The sequence below is a fragment of the Saccostrea cucullata genome, unplaced genomic scaffold (genome assembly GCF_032062105.1).
Source record: "Saccostrea cucullata isolate Sc308-1 unplaced genomic scaffold, CSIRO_AGI_Scuc_v1 ctg5420, whole genome shotgun sequence".
NCBI classification, from domain to species: Eukaryota; Metazoa; Mollusca; class Bivalvia; order Ostreida; family Ostreidae; genus Saccostrea; species Saccostrea cuccullata.
In genome coordinates this window covers 117,093-143,627 of record NW_026921186.1, presented here as the reverse complement: position 1 = coordinate 143,627, position 26,535 = coordinate 117,093, and the positions used below count along the sequence as shown (strand labels likewise).

The 26,535-nt window shown below is 33.1% G+C and overlaps 1 protein-coding gene and 1 pseudogene across 1 annotated transcript in view; one reads left to right on the top strand and one right to left on the bottom strand.

Moving 5' to 3' along the window:
* Positions 1-1,106: 1,106 nt before the first annotated feature.
* Positions 1,107-2,383, bottom strand: LOC134259401 (uncharacterized; annotated as a pseudogene).
* A 2,145-nt stretch (positions 2,384-4,528) lies between these two features.
* LOC134259395 (uncharacterized) overlaps positions 4,529-26,535 on the top strand; it is a 28,082-nt gene continuing 6,075 nt past the window's right edge. The window contains exons 1-4 of the mRNA XM_062741980.1: positions 4,529-4,589; positions 20,706-20,852; positions 21,833-22,490; positions 23,775-23,819. Of these exons, the coding sequence (XP_062597964.1) occupies positions 20,739-20,852; positions 21,833-22,490; positions 23,775-23,819 (817 nt within the window). The 5' untranslated portion in view covers positions 4,529-4,589; positions 20,706-20,738. The remainder of the gene's footprint in view (positions 4,590-20,705; positions 20,853-21,832; positions 22,491-23,774; positions 23,820-26,535) is intronic.

The following is a 26,535-nucleotide window of genomic DNA, read 5'->3' as shown; positions in this document are numbered from 1 at the left end:
TCTCTTCTTTTATGAATGTTACCAAGGCCTTGACAATTTACTGAGAGTATTTTTAGGCTATTATCATTATTATAATCCATAATATTCTTAAAAAAAGATGAAAACATTGCTGACCCCCTGATAGACAGAAACAGAAGAAAAAACAAAAATTAAAAAAGGTGTATATACAAAAATGTGTGGGTTGCCTGAGAATGCATGCCTTGTTGATTTTGAGAGTAGAAAGTTTATACCAAAAACACATTATAATTGATATTTCTTAAGAGTTAACATTAAACATCTCTTAAAAGAATGAGAATGGGTTTACAAGTGTAGGAAATACAATATACATGGTCTATTCTATTTGTAGAAAATATATGAATCTACCTAACAGGTTGTGAATTAAAATTTATTAATATATATTTTATTCTCTTATGAGGGAAACTACTACATGTGTAATGTAATCACAACTTGTCCGTCTTTTTAATTAATTAGGTTATGTATCTATAAGTAACCCAAAAAGACAATGTATACAGATCCCTATAAATTATGTGACATGTTGAGTAGAAAAATTAAACTTACATATCGCCTACAGTTGAGCTGATAAAAAGAATACACAACTCATTTCGGGAAATGCCATAAGGTAAGCAAGAACATAGTCTCGTTTACCACAGACTCTCGCTCTCGAGACTTGGGCCGAGCGAGAGTCTGGTCTGATTCCTATTTAATTTTTGTAACCAGTAGAGGTCGCTAAACCGGCTAACAAGATGGCGATTCCAATGAAAATACATATGAGAATTTACTTTTTAAACAAAGATATGTGCGTTTTTTGTTCCTTGTAAAGCAGACAGAGGTATTTTATTATAAAACCAGGTAAAATTAAAGGCGCAGCCTCTGACTTTTTAAAGAATACAGATCTTAGATTCGAAAAGAATGTGTCAGCCAATGAAAATCAATACCGATTTCTCGGTAAGCCTCGATTTGAAATTACAAAAATTAAATAGAAATCAGACCAGACTCTCGCTCGGCCCAAGTCTCGAGAGCGAGAGTCTGGGGTAAACGAGACTAGCAAGAACAGGAAATAGTATGTTTCAAAAACTGCCGGAATATTATTGGCTGGAAGAAAGAAATCCGGGATACTTGAAAATTCAATAAAAATGTATTACACATTTTAACTTTAGATCACATTTAAAAAATAATTTCAGATCAAGACCAGAACAGTTCTAGAGTCAGAGATGATACTGTGTTTATTTTTCATGTTTTCAAACTGAAGTTGGTAAATTTTTTACGGCACTAAGACCTGCTTCTTTGATATGGGAAAATCGACGAGGTCCAATATTGTTTCCATGCCATCGAGAGACAACCACCAGTACGTTGTTAACTTCGTTTTCGGCTAGCATTTTTAAAAGTAACCTTCCCGCACCATGTTCCCCGTCATCATTTGATCCTTCATGGATTATCCCATCACTGCTTGTGAAGCGATAAGCATAAACGTTATGGCTCGCGCTGGGTACGGTTTCGATACGCATGATTTCCACTAATGATCGTTTAATCTGTTTATAGGAATCGACTTGGGTGGAATGCGCCATAAACCGGTTTCCGTTGTCCTCAATTGACTTTCCAGGATTAACGTTAATCTTGACTGCGTCGCTGGAAAACACCTCATCTGCAGTTGAGATCCCACTTTCTCTCTGTAGATTGAATTACTCTGGGTAAAGATAAGCCTGTCCCCCCTCATTTTCGTCTCGATATTTCGTTCTGCATATTTTCTTTGAACTTCATACAGCTGTTTTCGTCGTTCCCGTATCTCCTCTGGTTGTTGTTGGGCAATTCTTATGTCCGATTTTTTTTCTTTTAGGACTTTTATGTGTTTCATAACAAGGTCTTTTTGGGCTTTATCGGCAAATTGCACACAAACTGGTCTTGGAAATTTTCGTTTAGCATCGTATTCTCCCATTCGGAAGAGTTTCTGTATTTGTAATTCATCAACTGCTGTCTCCCCCATGTTCATCTCTGATATGAATACATTTCTTAGAATTTGCGCAAGGTTCTCTGGTGACTTCCTCTCGGGGCCTTTTTCCTGCAGACCACTAACAATGATGTTATTCTCCATTGACCTTGCCTTGAGATCAACTATTTGGTTACTTTGTGAATTTACACGGTATTCAAGACGAACTACATAGTCTTTGAGTCTGTTCATTTCACGTTCCATTTTTTTCTGGTTATCCTGTAGTTCTGTCACAAGGTATATTGTGTCATTAGCCTGCTCTTGAACAGTTTCAAGTCTTTCTTGAATGCCATTTTTTGCTCTGATTTCTTTCGTAATTTCATCTAAGTGTCGACCTTGTCCATCGAGCCGTAACATAAAATTCGCCAAAGTAGTCTGAATACTTGCAATGCCCTGCATGATATCCCTTAACTGAAAATCTTCCGGTTTCTGATTACTTTGATCACCTTGCTCCATACTCTCGTCAGTACTATCCATTTTATCTAGTGCCCGTTTCTTGGAGATATCCGACATTGTTAAATGTATGTTCATAAACAGAATGAGTATCACTCACCAGGTAAATACCATTGACTTACCGAAAATACACAGAAGGTTTTCCCGATGTTTAGCGTTATATTTCTTCTATAGGTTGTCACACAATACTTAACTCATTATCCTAATTAAAGTTGCTGCATTTTTTGGGCTTCTGATTTTCGATGATTTCAAGTTTTTAGGTAAAAACTTTCCTCTCAGAAATTTGTGGTTGTCTACATGTCGGGCATGCGCAGTAAATTTTCAAAATGAAATCTTTTTTTAGCAGTTGCTGCTGTACGATTCTTAAGTATTTGCTATAGGTAATTAAAATAATTATTAAAAATACTGAAAAAATATAGGAAAATGTAGATGTTCAACGGTAAAACTAGGCAATTCGCATGCTTTTTGTAAAATTTTACCGTGTTAAAATAATTGTTTGATGTAATGTGTCGTAATTGAATCAGAGTAAAAAGAATCAATGTTTTACAATTTATATTCTCAAAAACCATCCTTCCCTTTTGTTTTTGATCTTTAAAAGTCTTGCACCTATGTAGTTACAATAAATAAAGTCACAAGGGCTTCTTTGAATTGAAATTCATACAATTAAAAAATTAAATTGAAATTTCTTCTTTCCTTTCCTTTGTAAAATAAATATGAGGATGGTTATCAAGCTCAAACTTCCATTTAAATAATCAAAATTGGTTGCATAGCAAACACGGACCGCTATAACATCAGAGGTGGGATCATCAGATGGAAAAGAAGGCATCGACTGTCGACCAGTCATGCCTGTCGTATACTTCTTGTCCGGCTCAAAGAAACTGGAAAATCCGTCAACAATTCAGTCTTTAGATAATTACCTGGCAATTACTATAAAAAAGTTAAAAAGACTTAAAGACAGATGCCGTGGAGGAGTGAGCAGCCCCTGCTGACCGTTCACACCCGCCGTGTGCTCCTTGTCATTCGGTAAATAACGGAAAAATCTGTCGTCAATTCAGTGTATAAAAATGGACTAAAAATTAGTTTGAAACACATCAGTTAGCATTTTACTTTATGATAAATTGTATTTGTGGACAAGGTCATGGTATCGACCATAGAACTTACGAAATGATGAGTTTAAACGAGACTGTTGATATTCTTGTTTTATCAACTTGCTGTCAATAATATACCTCGTTTTAGAAATTGTTCATACATAGAGCATGCTCTTGCGTATCGAATCAACTGAGATACATAAACTCCGTATGCAGGTGATGAAGGTATATAGTATTGCTGCATAAGTAAGGGAAATTGACGATAGAAAAGTTAAAGTCATCACGTTTATCATAGAGCTTGGTTTTTAGATTACCATTAACGTCTTTTTCAAGTAAAATGTCCAAGTATGAAAGATATGTATCAGACTCTGTGGTATCTTTTATCTCAAGCTCACCAGAATATATCATATCGACATAGGAATGAAAATTACCATTGCTAAATTTACAATATGTCTAAGAAATATTGAATTGAAGGTCACAGCAAGTGTTTTCTTCTTTTCATGCATAAGATTTTGCACAAATTTTGCTTCATATGAATATGGGACTTCGTTTTTATTTAAAATAACATGGGAAGTATAATACCGGTACGTAATAAGGAATCTCAAACAAATATCCGACCTTATATATCAGAAAAAAATATACACACATACTATACAATTTACAGGTTATGGTAATCTTAGAGATTTTTATCAAATCTAAATCCATTCGTGTTCAAGAAATGTTTTATATGAATACATACAAACACGTCTATTCACTATCACTACATTCTATTAACTGAACTGCATTAACATGCATTTAGCTTAGGTAAGTTAACATTGACTTACACATTTATGTTATAGAGATGCATTTGTAAACTTTAGAATATATGGAAGATATAACAAGTAGATTTATGCAAATTTAAGTTAATAACTTCATTTTCCCACATCTAGAGTGCGGAAACTTGCATTTAGCAATTTTATTAATTTGCTTAAGGAAGTACGAAGAGTTGTTTTTCAATACATCCTGGAGTGATCCCGCTGCATTGATTGCACTGCTACATTTATTCTATCTCTGACCTGTAAAATGTAAGTTGTTTATATATCATGTATGTCGCAATAGCGTTTTTATGAAATTTCCTTTCTCAGCAAGCATGGATATTTATATTGTAAAATGAAGACCACCATGTTTTGTTGTGGTTCAAAAAAGTTAAATTCCATTTTTAGTCAGTTTAATGTTATGTCGTTTTATACAGTTTGATTTAAGCTTACTGTTTATTCTCTTTGAGCTTACTATATTGATATTTAATAACGTGATATTTACTGGTAATTTCCTTTCGCTATCTACCATATAAAAACAATTATGGACACATTTGGTGTTGAATATTGAAGGCTGAATCATCAGACAACACCATTTTCATTAACGAACTTCCGCCGTTAAAAAAATGTTCAGAGGAAAGTTTGTCACCTCCGTGTTTTCGTTTCCGTGTTTTGCTGTGTGCTTAAAAATAATCCTGCAATAGGTTTATATAATATGTTTCCTGCTCAAATACGTAGCTCTCTGCTTCTATCGCTAGCAATGTTTACAACGGTGTTTGAGGTATTGATTGTGACGTCACAATGCCGCTGCACGCGTAATGAGACCCCAACCTCAAATCCAGTGAATATTATCGGGTTATTGAACTTATATTGTCTAATATTATTTTAGGATAAACGTTCTTTTTCAGAATTTATCGATGTGTAAACTCTGCCTTTTTACTTACAAACTGAATAAAAGTGCGAAGGAAAAAGTAAAAAGACAGAGTTTAAACATCGATAAATTCTGAAAAAAGAACGTTTAATTCTTAAAATTCCAATTACGAATTTTTTTAAAGTATTTAAATTATCTCACTATGAGGCCGCCATACAATCCGTTATTATGTAGGGCGTAGGAATTCTTAATGCCGTAAAGAAACGTATACAAGATGAATATCGATAAAATCCAACTTAAATTGTCAACTCAATCAATAAATAAACTTATAAAAACTCATTGAATGTTGTTTAAGTCAACAAATATTGTAAAAACGCGTATTCTACAGAATAATTCGTCCTTGACCATGTCAATGTTGATATTAACGACAACGTCATAGCGAAAGTTGCAGACCGACGACATCCTCGATTTGCTCTGGATCGTTCAAAGATTTAGGGAGAATATGGGATCTGTAGGATGTAAATATATGAATTTGATGCTGATGAGGCAAGAGTCTGAGGTACGTTTCTTTTCCCTATCACAACGATACCAACTGAGCTGATATGGAACGTCGAGAAAATGATGGCATTATCAGCGATATTTTATATTCACACTCGTGATCCGACAGTGACATAAACATAATATTCCCGTCTGTCAGTAGTGTTTATCTCCTGTTTTGATTTTTTTAATTTCAAGTTTCTTGTAATTACCCAGATAGCAAGACTATGTTGGGCCAACATAGGCAAAAGGTTGTATGGTTGGCATTGGGGGAACAACGTTGGGCCAACGTTGGACCAATGTCACCATGCCAACCTCCTCGACCATGACAGAATTCCTATGTTGGCCCAACGTTGGTCCAATGTTAGCAACTTCCATTTACTTTACTTCCCAAGGAAGGCGGGATGTTGATGGTGGCCCAACGTTGGCCCACTGTTTGTAATACATTCTTAAAGAAAGTGTCTTTTAAAGTTGGTAGTAGTATGTTGGCCCAACGTTGGCCCGATGTTTGTAATACACCTTTAAAGAAAGTGTGTTTTAAAGTTGGTAGTAGTATGTTGGCCCAACATTGGCCCGATGTTTGTTATACACCCATAAAGAAAGCGTCTTATCAAGTTGATAGTAGTATGTTGGCCTAACGTTGGCCAAATGTTTGTTATACATCCTTAATAAAGTGTCTTATCAAACTGGTAGTAGTATGTTGGCCCAACGTTGGCCCAATGTTTGTTATACACCCTTAAAGAAAGTGTCTTATCAAATGGGTAGTAGTATATTGGCCCAATGTTTGTAATACACCCTCAAAAAATGTCTTATCAATTTGGTAGTACATTGTAGTATGTTGGCTCGATGTTAGCACAAGTGTTCTTTTGTTTAGGTGTTTCAGAGATGGGATATTTATATTGGGCCAACGCTGGCCCAATTATTATACTGCCAACTAAAGATGGTGTCAATTTTAGCTGCTGAGCTGACATTCTATGTCCATGCTTTTAATTGGATGACTGTTTTTGTTTAGATCTGATATATTCAACATTTTAAATTTTAACTTAAGTGATCACAGCACCAATGAGTGTTTTATCATATTTTTTGAATTGTGCACATGCATGATTATTTATTTGAAATAAAACCCTTAAAATTAAGATTTTTTTCATTTGCGTTGCATTCATGAGAATTTAGAGAAGACTGAATACGTTCTCAGGAACAGGATGTGAATGAAGCCTACATACACATAAATCAAAATGAGACAGCTTTATAATTAAATTGAAATAAAAGTTAGGCGTTCGCTATCACGTGACCAAACTGTGTAGTGAGCTGTCAGATTCAATTGCTCACAGATGGTGATAATGCAGGGCAAGCAAGAAGAAGTGAAATTTAAATTTGTGGATTATACACTTACTATACAGCTGCATTTAGAAGCAATGTAAGTATATTTATTCTCATTTATTCAGGTTAACTGTTAAAATTGATTCGGAATTCATTCTTGTCATGTTTTTGCATACAAGCACTGTAAGTTAAGGTTAAATAACATCTTTTAAGTTGTTTCTATCTATCTAATTCTTAACTGTCTATTACAGACACGATTATAACAAAAAATTCAGCCAGAGACTGCAAGGAAAACAAATGTTGTGGCGGTACATGTAAATAACAATGAAATAGAATACCATGCATAAAGAAGTGTATAAAGTATGAGTCCGTATGACAAAGATCAAGATGAAGAAAACGGGAGGCGACGAAGGGACAGAAAAAGAGCGGGAATACAACAAAAGGACTATAATAAAGGAAGTGAGTCCTGATTAAGAACTTTTAATTGATAATTTTTCATAATTTTCCTCTGTTGTCTATTTTAAAATTTATTTTGTAAACTATGATTGAATTTATGTATATAAAATATTATCACAGTAGTAATGTTTTCATTGAACATGTCCATGTATGCATTATGAATGCAGATTGAATTGTGTATTAATTATTTTAAACAGTCATAAAATAGGTTTATGTAAAGAATCAGTTAAATAATTGCAAATGTTTCTATGTAAAAACTACATTGGCCCAACAATATGCTATCTGACATTTCAACAAAGGGCCAACGTTGGGCCAACCTAACCAACCAGTTATTAAGGTTGGCTGTTAGTTGTCATACAATTATACCTACGTTGGCCCAACAATATGCCAACATGTTGGACCAACGTTGGAGTTATGTCCAAGACACGACGTAGTTACGATATCGACACATTACTTTTTTTTTTAGTTTTCTATTATATTTCTCTATTTTCGTGTGTTTATTACAATACTTCCTGTTTTAAGACTATTTCCTTACTGTCAATATCCTCGATATCGTGCCGATATCGAATCATGGTTGTTCCAAAAATTGTGTTGTCAATCTTTAGCATTGTGTTTTAACAACTGTTTCTTAAAACTTTCTTTATAAATCTTTCCCTGAAGGGTCGATATCGTCGATATCGACGATATCGCTTTGATATCGAATCATGTTTGCTCAGCCCTTGGTTAATACACTCCCTGTTACTTTGAATGTGTTTATGTTTAATTACTTTACTTTTACGAAGATTTTACCTGCCATCGATATCGTCGATATCGATGATATTGTATCGATATCGAATCATGATTATTAAAAGATATTACTTTACCAACCTTCACCCTAATACAAAAACTTTATTTTTAGATCACTTCTGTGTTTAATAAGTTTACCTTACTGTCAATATCGTCGATATCGACGATATCCTATCGATATCGAATCCTCATTGTTAAAACATTATTAAGAATTGTCACCCTTACTCAACATCTTACTCTAAATCTAATCTAAAACAATAACAACCCTAATACGTTCTTAATCATAATTTATTTTAATATTCATGCCAATTATGAATCAATTTTGACTTCACTTGTGACTTTGTAAAATTATGTTATACCTCACTGTGAAAATAAATTGTGCGAATAGGATCGATATCGATACGATATCGTCATGATATTGTCGATATCGACGACATCGACATAATAGAGAGTCTCAAATATTGCACCAGATATTTCCAATTAATAGTGAAGATCACGATCGATATCGACATCAAATTTGTTCTTGGACATGTATGGAGTCAACGTTGGGCCGATGAGCAAAATTACCGTGGGCCAATGTAAGGTTACCAACAGTGGGCCAACGTTGGGAAAAAAATTGGGTCAACGTTGGCCCAACTATGTCTTGCTATCTAGAAGAATCTGTTTTCTTGTTTTTACAGCATAGAAGCTTGGTCAAGAAAGTAGTTCTGATTGAAAAATTCATCGATGTGTAAAATTTTTCTTGAAATTGTTCTCGTCCAATCAAAACACATGGAATCAATAAATAAAATTAAGATTTGTATTTTACAACTATAGAATTTAGTGTAGGTCGATATGTGATTATAAGTACTCATTTTTTTTCAATTTCTTATTTGCAAAATACATACGTTGTAAATCCTTATGAAACATGCACATATGAACATACAAACTCGTATTAACAATCTTTACAGTTAATATGAACATACAAACTCGTATTCACAATTAATATGGAGAATGACATGAGATTAATGCAAAGAACATGTAATATAGCAGTTACATATATAGTCACAAATCAGCAAATGGGACACTATTTATATGATTAAATCATTTCTAAGCGCGAGGGCTTTATAGATATACTTCCCTAAATTACATAATTCTTTTACATTATTCACACTTAGCAACTGTATTAATTTGTACACTCATGGCAATTGATATTGACCGAAGACACAGAAAGTGATAGCGACCAAGCCTGCGAGGTTGCTATTATTATCTGTGTCTGAGGTCAATATCAATATTGCCATGAGTCTTTAGTGTCGTGTTTTAAACCAAAGGCCATGAAATTCACAATCTTAAAGAATAACCATTGCGTATCATAACAATACACTTAGCTAGCTTACTTTGGTTACTTAATATCCAGAGGTAGATCAGAATAACAGAGAGAAAATGCATTCCCCTTTATAACCAATTGTACACTCCACCCCGCAGGAACCACTGGCCCTAGGGCACATGTTTCAAAATTCTGAAAATTTTGTCATAAATTTTATTTTGATATAAAACAATTAATTAATGGTTTATTCCAAAAAGATTTCAAAGCACTAATTTATTTTTAGACTATGTACCCCCAATACCCACCCCAAGTACCCTGACTATGGGGCCCTATAACGATTTTGGAAGAGGCCCCTTTCATTATCATTAATATATATTTAGATCATTGGCATAATACCCGGGAGCAAAGGAAAAGATTTTCAAAGAATTCATGCAATTTCAATATATAATCATTAGAGCCCCGCCCTAACACCAAAACCCCTGAGCCAGAGGCCCCGTAATTCACAATTCTGAAAGAGTCATCCTTACCTATCATCACTGGTTTAATACTCAGGAGCAGAGGAGATGCTTTTTAAGGAATTAATGTATTTTCACTATATAATCTATACAGTCCTGTCCTAGAATCTAAGAATCTAAGTACCCCTAACCTTGGGACCATGAAATTCACAATTTTGGAAGAGGCAGTCTTAATTAACATTACTATGAACTTGGAAAGTTTACTTAATAACCAGGAGCAGAGAAGAGGATTTTAAAGAATTTATGCATTTTCACAACATAATGTATAGAGCCCTGTCTTAATACCAGAACCCCATGACCCCGGGGCAATGTCATTCACAATTTTGGAATAGGAGGTATCATTCAACATAATTATGTATTTGATAATTTATCTCATACGTATGAATGATACAGGCCGTTGGATAAACTTATGCTTTATCAATGGGTGGATGCTTTATCAATAGCACTTCCGGTTTTGACACGATCCCTAGCTTCAAGATTTTATTTTATTGAAACCTTTTTTGTGAAAATTATTGCCCTTATAAAATGAATGTTAAAGGGCAGTAATATCGTTAAAAGCAAGAAAAAGACTCGTATATGTCAAAGAAGTGTCTTATTTTATCAAGAACCTGTATTGGTTACTTGAAGGCATATGTTACACCCCCCCCCCCTCCCTTAAATCGTTTTCGGAAAAGGTAAAGACTAGCAGTTAGATTGTTGTTATAAGATTCCTGTAACATCTTCAATAATGCTTTCTTATATTAAACAACGTATGCCTACCTAGTACATGTAATGTAGGTGTAACTTACCATGGATCAACAATGAATCTACAAAGCCTTGCCTAGCACGTTTTGTAGTGCCACTGAACAAATAGTTAATTTTCACGATCCCGTGGTCCTTACAACTTTCAGTTGGAAGTTCGTTTGATGTAAAGATCCAGCAATTGTCTCATAATGTTTTCTAAGACGCAGATAACAAAGATTTTTGAAGTTGAACACGATCTACTTTCTTTCGAAGCATGTCAGTTCATCAACGGTGCTACGTCATCAAGTTGAATCCGGGATGTTTCGCGCCGATTCTGTTTCGCACTGAGATGGTTCGCGCTGGGATGATTCGCGCCGATTTCGGTGCGAAACATCTCCCCTCTTTTTTTTTTTGATATTTCACTTATTTTGTAATAAATTAAGATCACTTATTAAATCTTAGATATAAATATGTGTTGTATGCTCAAAATCATGACTTTATAATATGTATGCGGTGCCACAGGTAACGGATCGTAAATGTTAATATTGTGCCCGTTTGCTGAGCGTGTGTGTTCAACTATTTAATCATAATTAGTTGGAGATCAAAAGGTGAATGAATTATTTCATTACAGCAATTATCTGCGTGTGTATAGAATAATTCACCAGGATGAGTTAAACATATTTTCTTATTTCCTATATTAATTTAATACATCACATGAGTCAGAAAACAATTTATGACATTCAAAAACCTAATTGTTTTCACTGAAACAAACCAATAAAATATTGTACTTTCATGTCAATATATATGTTTCAAAATTCATGAGATCAGGCTCTATAGTTTAAAAACCGAAATTAAAGTATTTTTGTGGGAAACTATTCAAATATACATGGACAAAAAAAAGGGGGCAGACAAACTGCGCACATGTAGTAGCATAGAAATGGTGAAATAAAATTTGAAAGAATTTATGCTTATGCAAAAGGGATATTTGATTTATACAATCTAGATCACCAACTTTTTTTATAGGTGCATAGACCATGTAGACACAGATCTGAAGTTAATATATTCTTAAATATTCAAAATTGAAGTTTCAGTGAATTTTACATGAAATAAGATTTTTCATTTTTTTAATTTGAAATGCTGTTATCCAAATTTTAGTTGATAGGTTCTCCAAGCCAGCAAATGTACGTTGATAGGTTCCCCCAAGCCGGCAATAATAAAAGAATTACTTAATTAGATGGCGGTATTCTAAAGTAACTACTATAAACATAATTATCAGAGTGTAAAGATAATATACAATTAGACTTAGTACTTCAAGTAACTTCTACAATAAAAATATAAACTAATATTCTACAAAATTTCGATACTTACATCAATATTCACAGATATTATAATTTATTATTTTTAATTCTTTTTCAAAACGAACGAAATAAATAACATACATTTTATGTTGTTCTGGGAGCGAAACATCGCGGTGCGAACCATCTCAGCGCGAAACAGAATAGGCGCGAAACATCGCGGTGCGAACCATGCATCGGCGCGAAACATCCCGTTACCATCAAGTTATACGTCCATTTGAATTTGCAATCATTCATGTAGTTTTGCAGGGGAAGTCTCAAAGTTTTGTTAAAACGAAAGTTGTATGAGATAAATAGAACATCTATAATTGTGTGATTTGATATGAGCTTTATCCAGCTCGTTGAAATGGTGTATATTCGCTCGGCAAGCCTCGCGAATATATACACCATTTCAACTCGTTGGATAAAGCCAATATCAAATCACACAATATAGATATCCTCTATTTATTAAATGGCCAGGAGCAAAGAATATTTTCAAAGAAATAATGCATTTCACTATATAATCTATACAGTCCCGCCCTATCACCTAAGAACCCCTAACATTGGGACCATGAAATTCACAATTTTGGAAGAGGCAGTCTTATTCAACATTAATATGTACTTGGTTAGTTTTTTTAATGCCCATGAGCAGATAATAAAACTTTCAAAGAAATAATGCATTTTAACTATATTGTCAATATAACCGAGCCCTAGCACTAAAACCCCTGAATCCGGAGGCATGAATTTCATAAGAACAAAATTCACTTCTTATTATGTTCCCCAAACGAAGTTGGGGAACGTATTGTTTTTACTCTGTTTCTTATTATTATTATTATTATTATTATTATTATTCCTGGGAAAATTTTGTCCACGAGTGATCTTGTAAACTACACATCCGACTAAGGTAAAATGTTTTTAGGGTCAGTAGACATGTTATGTAGATTTGCCCAACGAAGGTCATTTTGCGCGCACGTGCTTGCAAGAGCGCGCACGTGCAACACGAGAAATGACCAATATCATGGATATTGCTATAACTTTTCTTTTTTTTGATGATTTTTTTTTGAAACTCATAATATAAGGATACATTAGTAGTATAGACAAGATGGCATGGTCAAAATAGCAAGATCTCACGCGCATGCACGTGCGCTTTGCTCTGATTGGCTGAAACTAAAGTCTCAATATCTTTCTTGTTTCTTGTCATAATCTTTTGAAATTTTGAACATAGTCCTACATTATGAAGACCTACAGCATGATATGTAAAAATTTTCATGAAAGCTTGCGCATGCGCGCGTGCTGCAATCTGATTGGCTGAAATTTTAAATGGCTATATCTTCTTTGTTTTTTGACGAAATGCTTTAAAATTTAAAACATAGTCATGCATTAGGATATCCTAAAATATGATATAGAAAAAAAAATCATGAAATCACGCGCATGCACGTGTGCTGCAATCTGATTGGCTGAAACTTTATATGGCTATATCTCCTTTGTTTTTTGACGAAATGTTTGGAATTTTAAAATATAGTCATTCATTTAGATACCCTTCAATACGATAAAGATAAAAATTTATGAAATCACGCGCATGCATGTGTGCTGCAATCTGATTGGCTGAAACTTCAAATGGCTGTAACTCCTTTGTTTTTCAACCAAACATGATGGGATTTGGAACATAGATAAATATAAGGGACTACTAAAAGAAAGTGTAGTCATTATGCACGTACTTGCACGTGCGTGCACGTGAAATGAGTAAAATTAAAAATACACTCGAATGAGTGTATTTTTTAATACTTTTGGATTAAATGCTTTGATATTAAGTATATTAAAATTTTAGATAGTGTAGACAAGATAATATGGTCGTTACGCACATGAACACGCGTGCAATGCCTATTTTTAAAAATATTTTGTATTTTTCTGGGAAGACTTTGATTAAGTCTAAATTCCATAAAGTATTTCTTATTTGATAGAGATTACAGGGAATATGGCACCAAAAGGAAGTTGGGGAGCGTTTGGGGAACATCTGTAACGGTCCCCGTTACAATTAGCACTAGTTATATTTGGCCCTGAGAATTTCCCCAAATTTAAGTTTCAACTGTATCAAAACTTTATAGTGGAAATAAATGTTGGGTATGTGCTTTCTTAAAATATAAACCAAACTTTTTATAATGTGTCCCGTTTTACTATTTTATGGCGGTCAAAACATGCATGGAATGCGTATTTCCGGAAAAATCGTTAAAAATCAACTACTTAAAAGCAATTTTCAATAGGTCCGCATCATAACACCACTTTCAAATTTTCTCAGTTGAAACATTGATTTAAAAGCATTCTTTATGCAAAAAATTACGATGGTGTTATTTTGCGGACTATGTTTATTTTTTAAAAATGTGTTCATTTTTACACCACCAAAACCCATGAATGAGACAGAATGTTGCTATAACACGTTTTATAACTCGCCAGGTATCGCTGAAAAATCGTAATTTTATAGGATAAAGTCTTCACATCAATATTATGAACATCAAGTAATGTTATTTCATATATTTAGTTGCAATGCTTTTGTCTATAAAGTATTATCGATAAAATAAGAAAAGAAATACATGTACGTCATTTTTAAAAATAATGACGTCACAATGGGGTGTAATATTTTTGATAAAATATAGATCTATAACGTTAGTCCTTTGTGCAATATAATCTGAAGCATAAGAAATACAGCGTATATACTTGTGATAACAAAATGTAATAGGATAGACAATTTTAAGATACTTTTAATTGTCAAGAATCACAAAGTTTGCATGTCTTCCAAGAAAGCATTGCCTATTTGGCGTGCATCTGCAAAACTTAAATCCATATTTTGACACGCTTTTTAAATATTTGCTAAGAAATTACAGGTATTTATCGAAAATTACCAGCGTATTGCAGTGGTTAGAGCATTATGCTCTAGAGTTGCGAAGTAAAGAATTGATCCTTACGTCGCGGGTTCGAATCCATTGTGGGTCGTGGAGACCGGTTCTTCAGCTCGAACGAGATCGTATAAACCGAGATGCTGGCACGAAAAAAAAATACCTCACTGCTCAATGACCCAATCGTAACTACTCGGCCATTTCCGTAACCACAAATAACTTTTTATCGGTTACGGAAAAGGGTGAGTGTGATCCGATTGCTCAATGACCCTGACTAAGTGCCGAGCATAAGACAAAAGAGCAAGAGCCATCTTATGCATAAAATGGCCCTGTACTTATATCAATTAATTAACTATCACCCTCTTTCCATTTTCATATATCAAAATAAAGTAGACACTTGGTGCTTTCATGTTCTATAATAAAATTTCGTTTTGAGAATCTAAATATTTGAAATCAGGCTTTGAGAAATTGCAATGTTCTTGAAATTTGCAGAAAATATGCTTATTTGACTACCTTCAGCAAAGAATTAAAATATGAGCACACCCCACGATCCAAAAAATAAAACATGTTTATTGATCTTCAGAAATAGGCCTTTCATTATGAATTGGCATATTTTGGATCAGAGGTTGTGCTCTATATGAAATATTGAAAAAATGCTTCAACTTTAGGTCATTTTCAAAGGAATTTACAGGATATGAGGAAAATGACGCATTTTATGACGTCATAATGCATTGACTAGATGTGACATTACGTCACAATTAATAAATACGTGGTCACCAACAGTCCAAGTGATAAATACTGCATTTGCAACCTAAACTGAGCAGTTTTTCATTTTCAGAAATTCTCAGGGTCAAATAAGGCCCAAAGTGGCTCTACCTCTTTGCAGCTCTCAACCGGCTAGTAGTGGTGTCTCCATATGAGTGAAATATTCTCCAAAAAGACATTAAACTACAAGTTTACAATCAATCAACCAATCAATCAATCGATTGTCTCTATAGGTACATGTACTTGTAATGAGATACCTGTGTAAAAGTGTAAAGTTTCGAAAGGGCTCGTATATGTCCTTAACTTGTATTATATTCTCAGTTTACGTTAATTATATATTTTTTCATGTCAAAAATTTTTTTAATTCATTCATTCTACCCTCTACCTTCTAAATAAATGGTGAAGTTTTACTTGATGTTTTATTTTAACGATAAACATAATGATACTCTTCCAACCTCAACTTTTTACTTCTCTCTCTCTCGCTCTCTCTCTCTTAACTTTTTTGTTATGTAAAAAAAAATATACGCATAATTATCATTGAACTGAATGTTCAGCTGTATTTTGCTTATCAATGATTATTAGTGCTTCGGACTTAAACACGTGTTTTTATGACAAAGTGAGTTAAACATTTCAAATAATGTTATTGTTCTCACCTCATTACATATGTCCGCCATAGAACATGTAAAATATATCAATTTTATTATATATCTGATATGACCCCCCCCCCCCTTAAAAATACATTTTAGTGATCTGTCTTCCGAGGGGGCTGCATCTTGTTCCATTCTTTGATATTATTTTTCAAGCGCAAAACTGATAAAGCATACTATCAAAAATGATGACGGGGGGCGGGGGGGGGGGGGGATGCAACGTTCAAGAATACCTTGTAAAATACACTGTGTAAAAGATATATAGGAAGGAAAGAGGTTCAAAGTTTGTTTTGTTTTATGTTTTTAATCTGCTCCATGGAAGTTGCTGTTTCACATTATACAAAATGAAATAATGAATAACTGTCAGATTTTTTTCAATTTATGACAATGATCAATCGATTGGCTTGCGTGATAATTTTATGCATAATCGCCTTCGGTTATTCCTTAAATAAACCGTGTGGGACATGTACCTTTCTCTCCTTGTTTACTACAGGGTGAATTAATGTACAAATATTTAGCTCATCTATGTACCAACCGATATACCTACACATCTCAATTTTTTTTGTGAAATTTCACCTCTCGTATACAACGTCATGAAGAAGAACGATAACACAAAACCTTGACATTGTGAAAATGTGAAGGTTATATGTAACACGTGTAAATCATCGTTGGAAATTCGGTCTGTTCAATACGCGTATCACGTAGATAATAGTAACATATCTGCATGTATTAGAACAAAACTCTACATTTTTTTTCAGGAAACCTGACATAATTATGATAACATGAATTTACTTCGAATTCGCTGTTGGAATATTGTTTTTAAAAATAAAATAAGAAAGACAAGAAGGCCAAAAGCCGGCGAGCCACACCGACATGCACACTAACTGCAGAATTGAATGTAGTTTTATGGTGACGGTGGTCCATTCCATTTTTTTCCCCAGACCAGTGAGCATAGGTCTTCAGCTACATGCACACTAAATCATTTTCTATAACAACGGCAATTATAATCATTTTAGTCGTTTCCAAATTTGGTCAGGCACGTAGCATCGTTTTTGAATGTGGGGGGGGGGGGGGGCGGAGAAAAAATATATTTTACTTACCTGAAAAATTTTACAAGCAAAAAAAAAAAAAAAAAAACGGAAAATTAAAAGTTGCCCAAACTCGAAAATCCTATTCCGTGGGGGAAGGGGGTAGTGGTCAACTTTTTCAAAGCAAAATTACTTTCGCTTCCATTTTTTTCCCTACACTTCCTTGATATCACTATACTATGTTACAAAGTGGGGTGGGGGGAGGGACAACCATCCTTTTAATGAACATTTTCTATAGTAGAGGTAATGTTGGGGAAAAAGTGCCCCCCCCCCCCCCGTTGCTACGTCCTGTTGGTTATTACGACCGTCTTTAGAACTTCAGCGCTGAATCGCAGCGATAAACTACTGCATACGGAACGCATTTTGCCCGAGAATACTGTCAATAAATTTTTGTTATACCTTTTACTATTTATTTACATGCATGTATCTTGTACTGCCTTCCGTGATGTAAACTTCATTCCGTCACAGTTTATCACCAACGAATGCGACATTAAGATCCGCCTATTATGTGACGTAAGCGGTCTAACATTTCATCGACAGGTCCAACATCTCACTCTGCAGTCAAACATCGATTTTTTTTATTCACACTCAGTAAAACATTATATATGTTAGATTTTTTTCATATAGATTTGTACAGGAACAAATTCTTAATGGTATAACAACATAATTCTTTTCTTTCAACATTTTAACTATACGGTATACGGCTTATATCTTTGAATAAATCTTATAAAAATGTTTTAATAAACATTGGTATAACCAAGCAATACAAATAACGACTTATTTTTATAATGGTAGGGGAAACACATTTTTAAATGTGATCATTTGTCATCTAATAATCAATGTCATTTATTGATGTGTTGTCAAATTCACAATTTCTCAGTTCTTCTGACCGTAAACTAATATAATCTTACTGGAAAATATAACCCTGGAAAAAAGGACGGTGTGGGTTTTTTTTGGTCAAAAAATTACATATCCTTTAGAAATATCAAAATTTGCCGAAATTCGCCGAAAGGAGCAAGACAAAATTAGTCCAGATGACGATTTTTATTTATTTTTTTAAAAATCAAAACAACAAATGATTAAGGTAGAGTAGAGATAATTTTGTGCTGAATCGCTGTGCGAGTGTCCAAAGTCAGTTATACGTTGTTGAAAAGTAAAATTACTCGCAACGGTAGAAATTGAAATTCAACGAGCAAAATAATTGACTGAGGATCATTCTTCTTCATCGTTGCTCAATCTTCAATGTTGTGTTTTGAAATCAGTTGTTTATAAAATTTTAAACTCATATTAACAATATCAGTTTCAATAAAAATTTATCAATACGATGATATCTCGTTATTTTAAGAAAAGTGTATTGAGGCAGAAGGAGAAAAGATAGAGAAGCAATGACGTTGCCATTAAGCAATTTAAAGGGCGACATATAGAGCAGGGTCATCCACTAACGATGAAATAGTTAAATGTTTAAAGAATCAAGTTGATTTTTTCAACATTTACAAGTACAGTTTTTTTAATATTTAAAGTTCTTTAAAATATTGTAGCGGTATGAATCTCATGGTATCAGTCCGCGAACACATGAAAACTCTCCAAATGCACAACTTTTCTCTAAACACGATTCTTTTACAAAATCAAATCCAAACATACCAATTGATTCATAGATTTGCTATTAATTATGGAAAATGAATCTAGTAAGTATCGTATGCTATATCAGTGTAGAACAAAAATATCGCGTTACGTTTGTGAATGAAATTTAATGAACGTTCAAAATGAAAAATGCATGCTAGCTGGATTTATTTTGAAATATCCTGTATCCCATTCTTGTTTATGACGTCGCATAAATCAACGTCAAAATATCGCAACGTTAACGTAAACAATGCTACCTTTACAGCTATGTAAAACATAAATAAAGCTCTGTACAGGTATATATTGATAATTTCATAAAAATATACACTCTTTAGAAGAACTTAGAGGAATATTGATATTTTTGACACGGGGCCGAATTTTGCGACAAGTGAACCAGGTTCTTTGGTTTGAGGACTTAATGCTGATTACAATCATGCATACAATTTGACTGCTTGATGTCAAGGAGGAAGGAAGAATATTTGTAAAGATTGCATTAATTTTAGTGGTTTTTGCCCTACCTCTTAGGCCCCGGGGGGAGCTTAAAGATGCTTTATGCAATAAATTGGTTGTAATTGGTTGACTGATGGCAGAGAAGAAACTGAAAAAGTTCAAATGTTAATGCACGACGCACGACGATGGACGAAAACGGATAGCTATATGTCACTCAGGTGACTTAAAAATGCAAAAAGCTAAAGCGTGCTTTTCTCATTAAAACTTCGTCATTTTTTGTCGTCGTTTTCGTGTTCGTAAACTTTTCACATTTTCATCTTCTTCTCAAGAACGACTGAAAGTATTTTTTTCCAATTTGACTGGGTAAAGGGGATTTAAATTTGTTCAAATGAAGAGGAATGCTTTCTTCCAATGGGAGATAATTCTGATTTCGTGAAAAATTATTGGCATCATTTAAAAATCCTCTCAAAAACCTTTGTGCTTGAAATTGTGAAACTTATGTTAAATCACTTCCCCCCAGGAGAATAGAGGGGCCGTAACAAAGGATCATATTTTTACAAACAATATAAATAACATACCAATAAATATTTTCATGTAAAATGTGATATTTACTATGATCTTCAATATATATATGATGATATGCTTACTTCAGATCAAACCTAAATAAAAAGTCACCTTCGTCTAAAATATCGCTAGAAACTTTTGTGTGTTTTATTTTGAAAGGAAAATCAATCTATGTATATATTGATTGATATTGCAATCTAAAACAAAACGAGTTTTACACGTTTTTTTGAATGCCACAGTTTAAGAATTTACTACATGAGTTATATCCTTGACCTCAGTTACACAACCTTTTTGATAGATTTTTGTATTAATGTTACTATTGCCCCCGAGCCCTATAAATCCTTTTCGTGAGGTATACTGACCGGACTGTACTATAGTGACACTGGATGTGACCATAGTTCAAGTATGTCAACAGGTTTCACATAGTTCTTGTCTGCATCTACAATACAGGGTAATTAGATTTTTTAAAGATCGATCCTTATTGCCTTTACATCTTTTATACTTTTATTGCAGTCAGTCAGTTTGATTCTTGGAGCACATGCTAAGATGTACTCTATGTGGATACAATTTTGTTTGTACGACTTTGGGCAAATGGCAGTCATAGTCACAGCATTGTGTTTGTTGGTCTTTTTTCTATTGAAAAGGACAAGGGACTATCAGGTTAGTTATTGGCTAGTTTTCACTTGTCTAAAGTATCATATCACTAATCAATTGTTTGTGGAAATGGAACGCTTGTACGTAAAATGCATACATATGTACCAAATAAATGTATCTTACATACTATAGGTTTTCAAATAAATCACTTGTTATTCTCTAGTACGCTAATTCTTGGTTCAAAACCATAGCAGTTAAGCTATGTTACAACGCACTATGAAAAATTACGCACTTTGAAAAAAAGCGGGAGGGGGGTAAGCCCCCACTTATTTTGGTAAGATATATACATCGTATAAGCTTGAAAATGCAGCTTACCCTTTTTGGGTTTTTTGCTCCCCTCCCCCGTTTGTTACCGACACCTATGTATTGGAGAGATAAAGATTTGGACTGAGGGATCTTATAACCGTCTTCTCCTCTTTTCGACGGGAGTAAATCAATTCTTTTTTGAGGTTAGGTTTAGGTTAGTTTTTTATTAAAGATAAATATCAAATAAAATCTTTCCATTACGAAATTATGAATTTTTTTTCAAAGTGCGTTAAGTGTGTAATTGGTAAAATATATTGATGTAGACTCTTAACGCACTTTAAAATTATTTTTGAAAGTGCGTCGAGTTGGTCCCAAATTTAACGCACTTTGAAAATTTTTTTCAAAGTGCGTTGATTCTGTCCCAATTTTAACGCACTTTGAAAAAAATTTTACTTAAAATGCGTAATTTTTTCAAAGTACGTTGCCAAATAGCTGAAAGCCAAACTCAGCAATATTAATGCTTCAGTTAGTAAATCATTAAAAACTATCTATGGGAATAAAAAATGAATGAAATTACGAAGAAAAAATTCCAAACAAGATTATAACAATATTAATGTATAAAACAAAACACCAACAAAAGTCGAGTCTTATGGGTCAATTTTGCGCTTTTACTGATACTCATAATTAAACGAGTCAGGTAGAATAAATTTATATAACCTTTTTAACTATTTTATTTACAGTTATTTTCAACGACGAGAAATGTCAATAAAACAACGTCATCAAAGTACAAGTCTACTCCAGAAACCACAAATCTTGCCCGGGTTGCAAGACTAATCCTTGGTCCATGCACAGATCTGTTGCGTGATATTCTCAGAAGAAAAATTCCACCGTCCAATTTATCAAAAACTGTCAAAACTTGGATTGATGATCTAAAAAAGAAAAAACAGAATAGTCCTCTAAATAAACAACAAATTGATCTTATCTTTCCCCTACCAAATAAACAATATGGGGGAGATTATTCAGATTTTGATATTACTTTGTTGTACATTCTTCTACGTAACGTGTGTAAAATAACTCCACACATACAAGGTTGGGGAGAAATTCCCGATCCCTCAGACAAAAGTTTATCTGCCAACACAGAAAGAATCAGACTATCTAGAAACAAGTACTATGGACATGCAGCAGATTTCTCTCTTTCAGATTCAGATTTTAAACGGGAATGGCAAAACATTTACAATATTACTGTTGAGTTAGAGCAAAATCTGGGGACTTCCACTGTTTACCAAGATGCTGTGAACGATATAAAAACATGTTCCATGGATCCGGAAATAGAGGCCAAATACATTGATAAGCTTTTACTTATTGATGAATTGTGCAAAACGGTTAAAAGTCACACAGGTGAGTTTAAGTTTAATTAGGTAAACATTGTCTGTATTCCTTCGATCGTACATATTCGTTTATTTTTACGTTCCATATCCTAGGAAGGATATCAAGGAAGACTGAAAAAAATTCGATCAATTGGATTGCAATTCTAAGCTTTGACCAAACATATAAATATTTTAATTAAAATGCCAACTTTGAAAACATTTTTTTTATTACTGGACATCAATTGGTCAAGCTGATTGAATTACTTTAGAAGTACTCTTTTCCGCGTGGTATTAATTTACGCTATGTACGCGGTTACAAATTTTCCTTAGAAGTTTGTCCCAGCGTACTTAATATACTGTAAGGCATATAGTGACAGTCTAAGAAATCCGCGTAATTTCTACCCGTGGATTAAACAGAAATTGAGATTACGCGGAATTATGACCCCGTGGAAAAAAGTACGTCTACAGTACTTTAATGGGTAGTCATACTTATCAGTCAGATATGATGTTGAAAATGCATATTACATATTAGAAAAAAAAATCACCCTTACTCCTGTTCAACGGAAACTACTAATGATTACATGGTTATAGTGAGCAATAAGCATTCTACTTAAATTTGAAAGATAATGATACCAGGATCGTTCAGAACTCATACCCTAAATATAGAACTAATAGACATCGACAAAAATGTAATTTAGAAAAAAAATAGGGAAAGATATCGAACAAAGAATTTCTTGTCTTTCAATAAAAGCAGTACAAAAAACACAAATAAAATTTTAAGTGATTTATCTTCAAAATTTGTTTTAGAAAATTACCAAGTGTTAAAAGGACCTAATCTGCGAAACTAAATACTGAAGAATAGTTTTATCCACTGCTTTACAATATGAGTTAACAACAGATATTGAATGATAGAAGGCTCTTAGGTTTTTTTTCTCTCGAAAATACCAATAATTTGAATGCACTATTATTTTCTTGATTATCATATGACCATCATTCATGAAAATTCATTCTAGTAATAATATTAAATTTTGTTATAGCTTTAAACATTTAAGTGATAAGTAGCTAAATAAAAATATATCAGTATATTTTGGTACCACCAGTTGCAAGGAAAAACACAACATTTGTGTCTAACATGGAATTGTCAGAAGTCTTGGTTCCTTTTATGTAGTATTAAGTAATCTCTGTTGCATTCCTTATAGCCCTGTATTCAAAAAATGTAATTAAATAATGACATTGAGCTTGGAGTTGTAATCTTTTTTTTAAATTAAGAACTCTATAAATTGAAAGCTAAATTTTTTTCCGATTTTTTTTTCAGATAAAATCGAGGAACTACAGTATGTTATCCCGCCAAATGTTAAGGGTTTGTACATATGTACACAGCATACATTTATTTAAGAAGAAAAATATTAGAAAAATATGCTTTTTATGATGTTTAAGATGTTTAGTTAATTTGAATTAAAAAGAAGCCGAAATCTTAGGTTTTAAGCATATCTCTTTAACATTTGAAATTTTGGTGTTTAACAACATGCATTTTGATATCTCTCATTCCTCATTTGGCACCTGATTTGAATAATGGTGTTTTCGTCCTAATCGTGTTTCGTTGATATTAACTGAATTGATGAGAATGATCATATTCTCTTTTTTTTTTACCTTAAACATTGACGTGCTTGGGGTTAACTTTTCTGTATTTTACCCGAGGTATTAGACATGGATGAAGAATCAAAGCTTAAAAGATAAATAAAAAAATCTTCTATTGATTTACTGACTTATAAAAAGAATTGTTGTTAATTTGTTAACTTAATTATCTTGTTCCCGATTATAATTTGACAACTTAATTATCTTGTCATGAATTGTAATTTCTAAACTAAGTAATCTTGTTCTTCGCGAACTAAATTTTCTTGCCCTTGATCATGGAAATTGTAATTTTTTAACTGCTTAGTGTAATCTAAATTATCTTGACATTTAGCTATATCCTACTATTAGGAATATTTGTGTCGAAGTGATTTTGAAACAACTGAGCAATGTTTTCTTGTTAAAAAAAGACTTGAAAATAACAACTTAAGTCATTTTTATATAAGTAAATTGAATAAGTCGAACCGCAATTTGTTGTAAATTTTCATAATAATTGAATTTTGCGTGATAAAAATGTGTATAGATTAATATATATGGGAACAAAAAGATAAAATTTATAACATCATAGAAAGTTTATAATTTTTAAATATTTTAGAAACAGGCCAAAAAATATATATCAATCGAGACACCAATTTTGGGAGCTGATTTTATCAACTCTCCATAACAGTTACCAAGACCAAACAGTGTTTCGACCTAATCACTTCTCTGAGAGAAAAAAAATCATCAAGGAAAAATTCCCGCAAAAAAAATGATCAAAATATTTTATGAAATACATTCTGAAGACATTGTTTATCAATAGAGGCAAAAAACATTTTTCAATTTCATTACATTTGAAAACATTTAAAATTTATAGTATTTGTAGTTGTAAATTTCCAAAACTCAGCCACAGTTCGGAAGAGTTCAATAATCTAGTATGCGCGATATAAATTAAGACACGGGGTCAGTGATGTAAAAGAGTTCTTTGCTGTTTGGCTGATAAATGTTCCGAATTTCAAAGTATGGAAAAATCATAATCGCTCACTTTCACATCCGGAAGTGACCTTATTACCGAAAATTTATTCAAAGGCTCAATCATTTATCACACATAAGATTTTCAAGAACTTTGACGAAGACATACACATTTTTTTTCAAAGTGCGTTATTATGATCGATTTCAACGCACTTTGAAAAGAAATTTATTTTTTCAAAGTGCGTTGATTAGGTCTAAAATTTAACGCACTTTGGAAAAAATTTTCAAAGTGCGTAACTTTTAAAAGTGCGTTGTAACAGTGCTCTCCCAGTACAGTCGTAGACTTATGAAAACATCTCGAGGAAACCAAAATAGACCAAGATTGCACAAGAAACTGCTACCAAATAATTTGACTCTTTCGTCCCATAGCAGACAATATATTAAAATATCAATTTGACACAATTTATCAACAAACTTACATGAGGCCAATAAAAGTTGGATTAATAAATAAATATACATTTAAAATCATGATTATATACAGTGAATTATACATGTATCAACTAATTTAAACGTAGTAGGTATCTGCTATGTTTACAAACATGTACATGTATGCACTTGACTAATCATTCTCTAATACATGTATGTGTAGTTCTACAGCCGCAGATAAAATCTCCTACTGCAGCAGAAATGACCTTAATTAACATATGATTTAGCTGCCTTTTACCTTTATGTCCAGAATAATGATGTTACTAGTATACACAGGATTGATTTTTCTAGGTGGTTCATTAATGAAGTTTGCTTATTATCCCCTTCCGGTTGGTATTGGTATTATTAACGTAGTACAATCCTCAGGCTTACAAAACTAGCAGTTAAGTAATCAAAAAACTCTTAAAAGTATCTCTGAGTCCACGAAGGTATGTAAATTTATCCACGGTATTTCTATAAAGTTAAAGATTAAAGTTAATCATATCATGTAGGGAAAATTGTCAAGTTTCCAATATTTTTGCAGAAAAAGCAAATTGGAATATCAGCAATGCATTTTCTAATTGCAAGTGATCAACAAATATATTTTAGGTTAAAGTACGATAGGTATCCAGGCATTCAGTGATATTGTCATGATTTTTATACTCAATTGGTATTTTTGTCTTCTATTTCCGTGATGTATTCTATAATACGTTGCGTCAAAGGCATTTGAAATCATTGCAAGACACCACAAATCACAAAATGTCATATCATGCTAATAAGCATTGGTGTATATAAGACTGGATTCAAGGGTATCTAAGGCTGGATTCATGAAAATCTTATTCCTCTAAAACTGTATCAATTTTTTTGTAGGATTAAGAAAATTATGGTAGATAGTCCTGCAAATTTAACACATGAATCATGCAGTAACTTGGCTCAAAAAAACCACATAGATATTGTCAATCAGAAACTCAAGCATCTTTTGGATTTCAACTAAAGAGTACTTGTGTGTGCAATCAGAATGTGTTTTAACA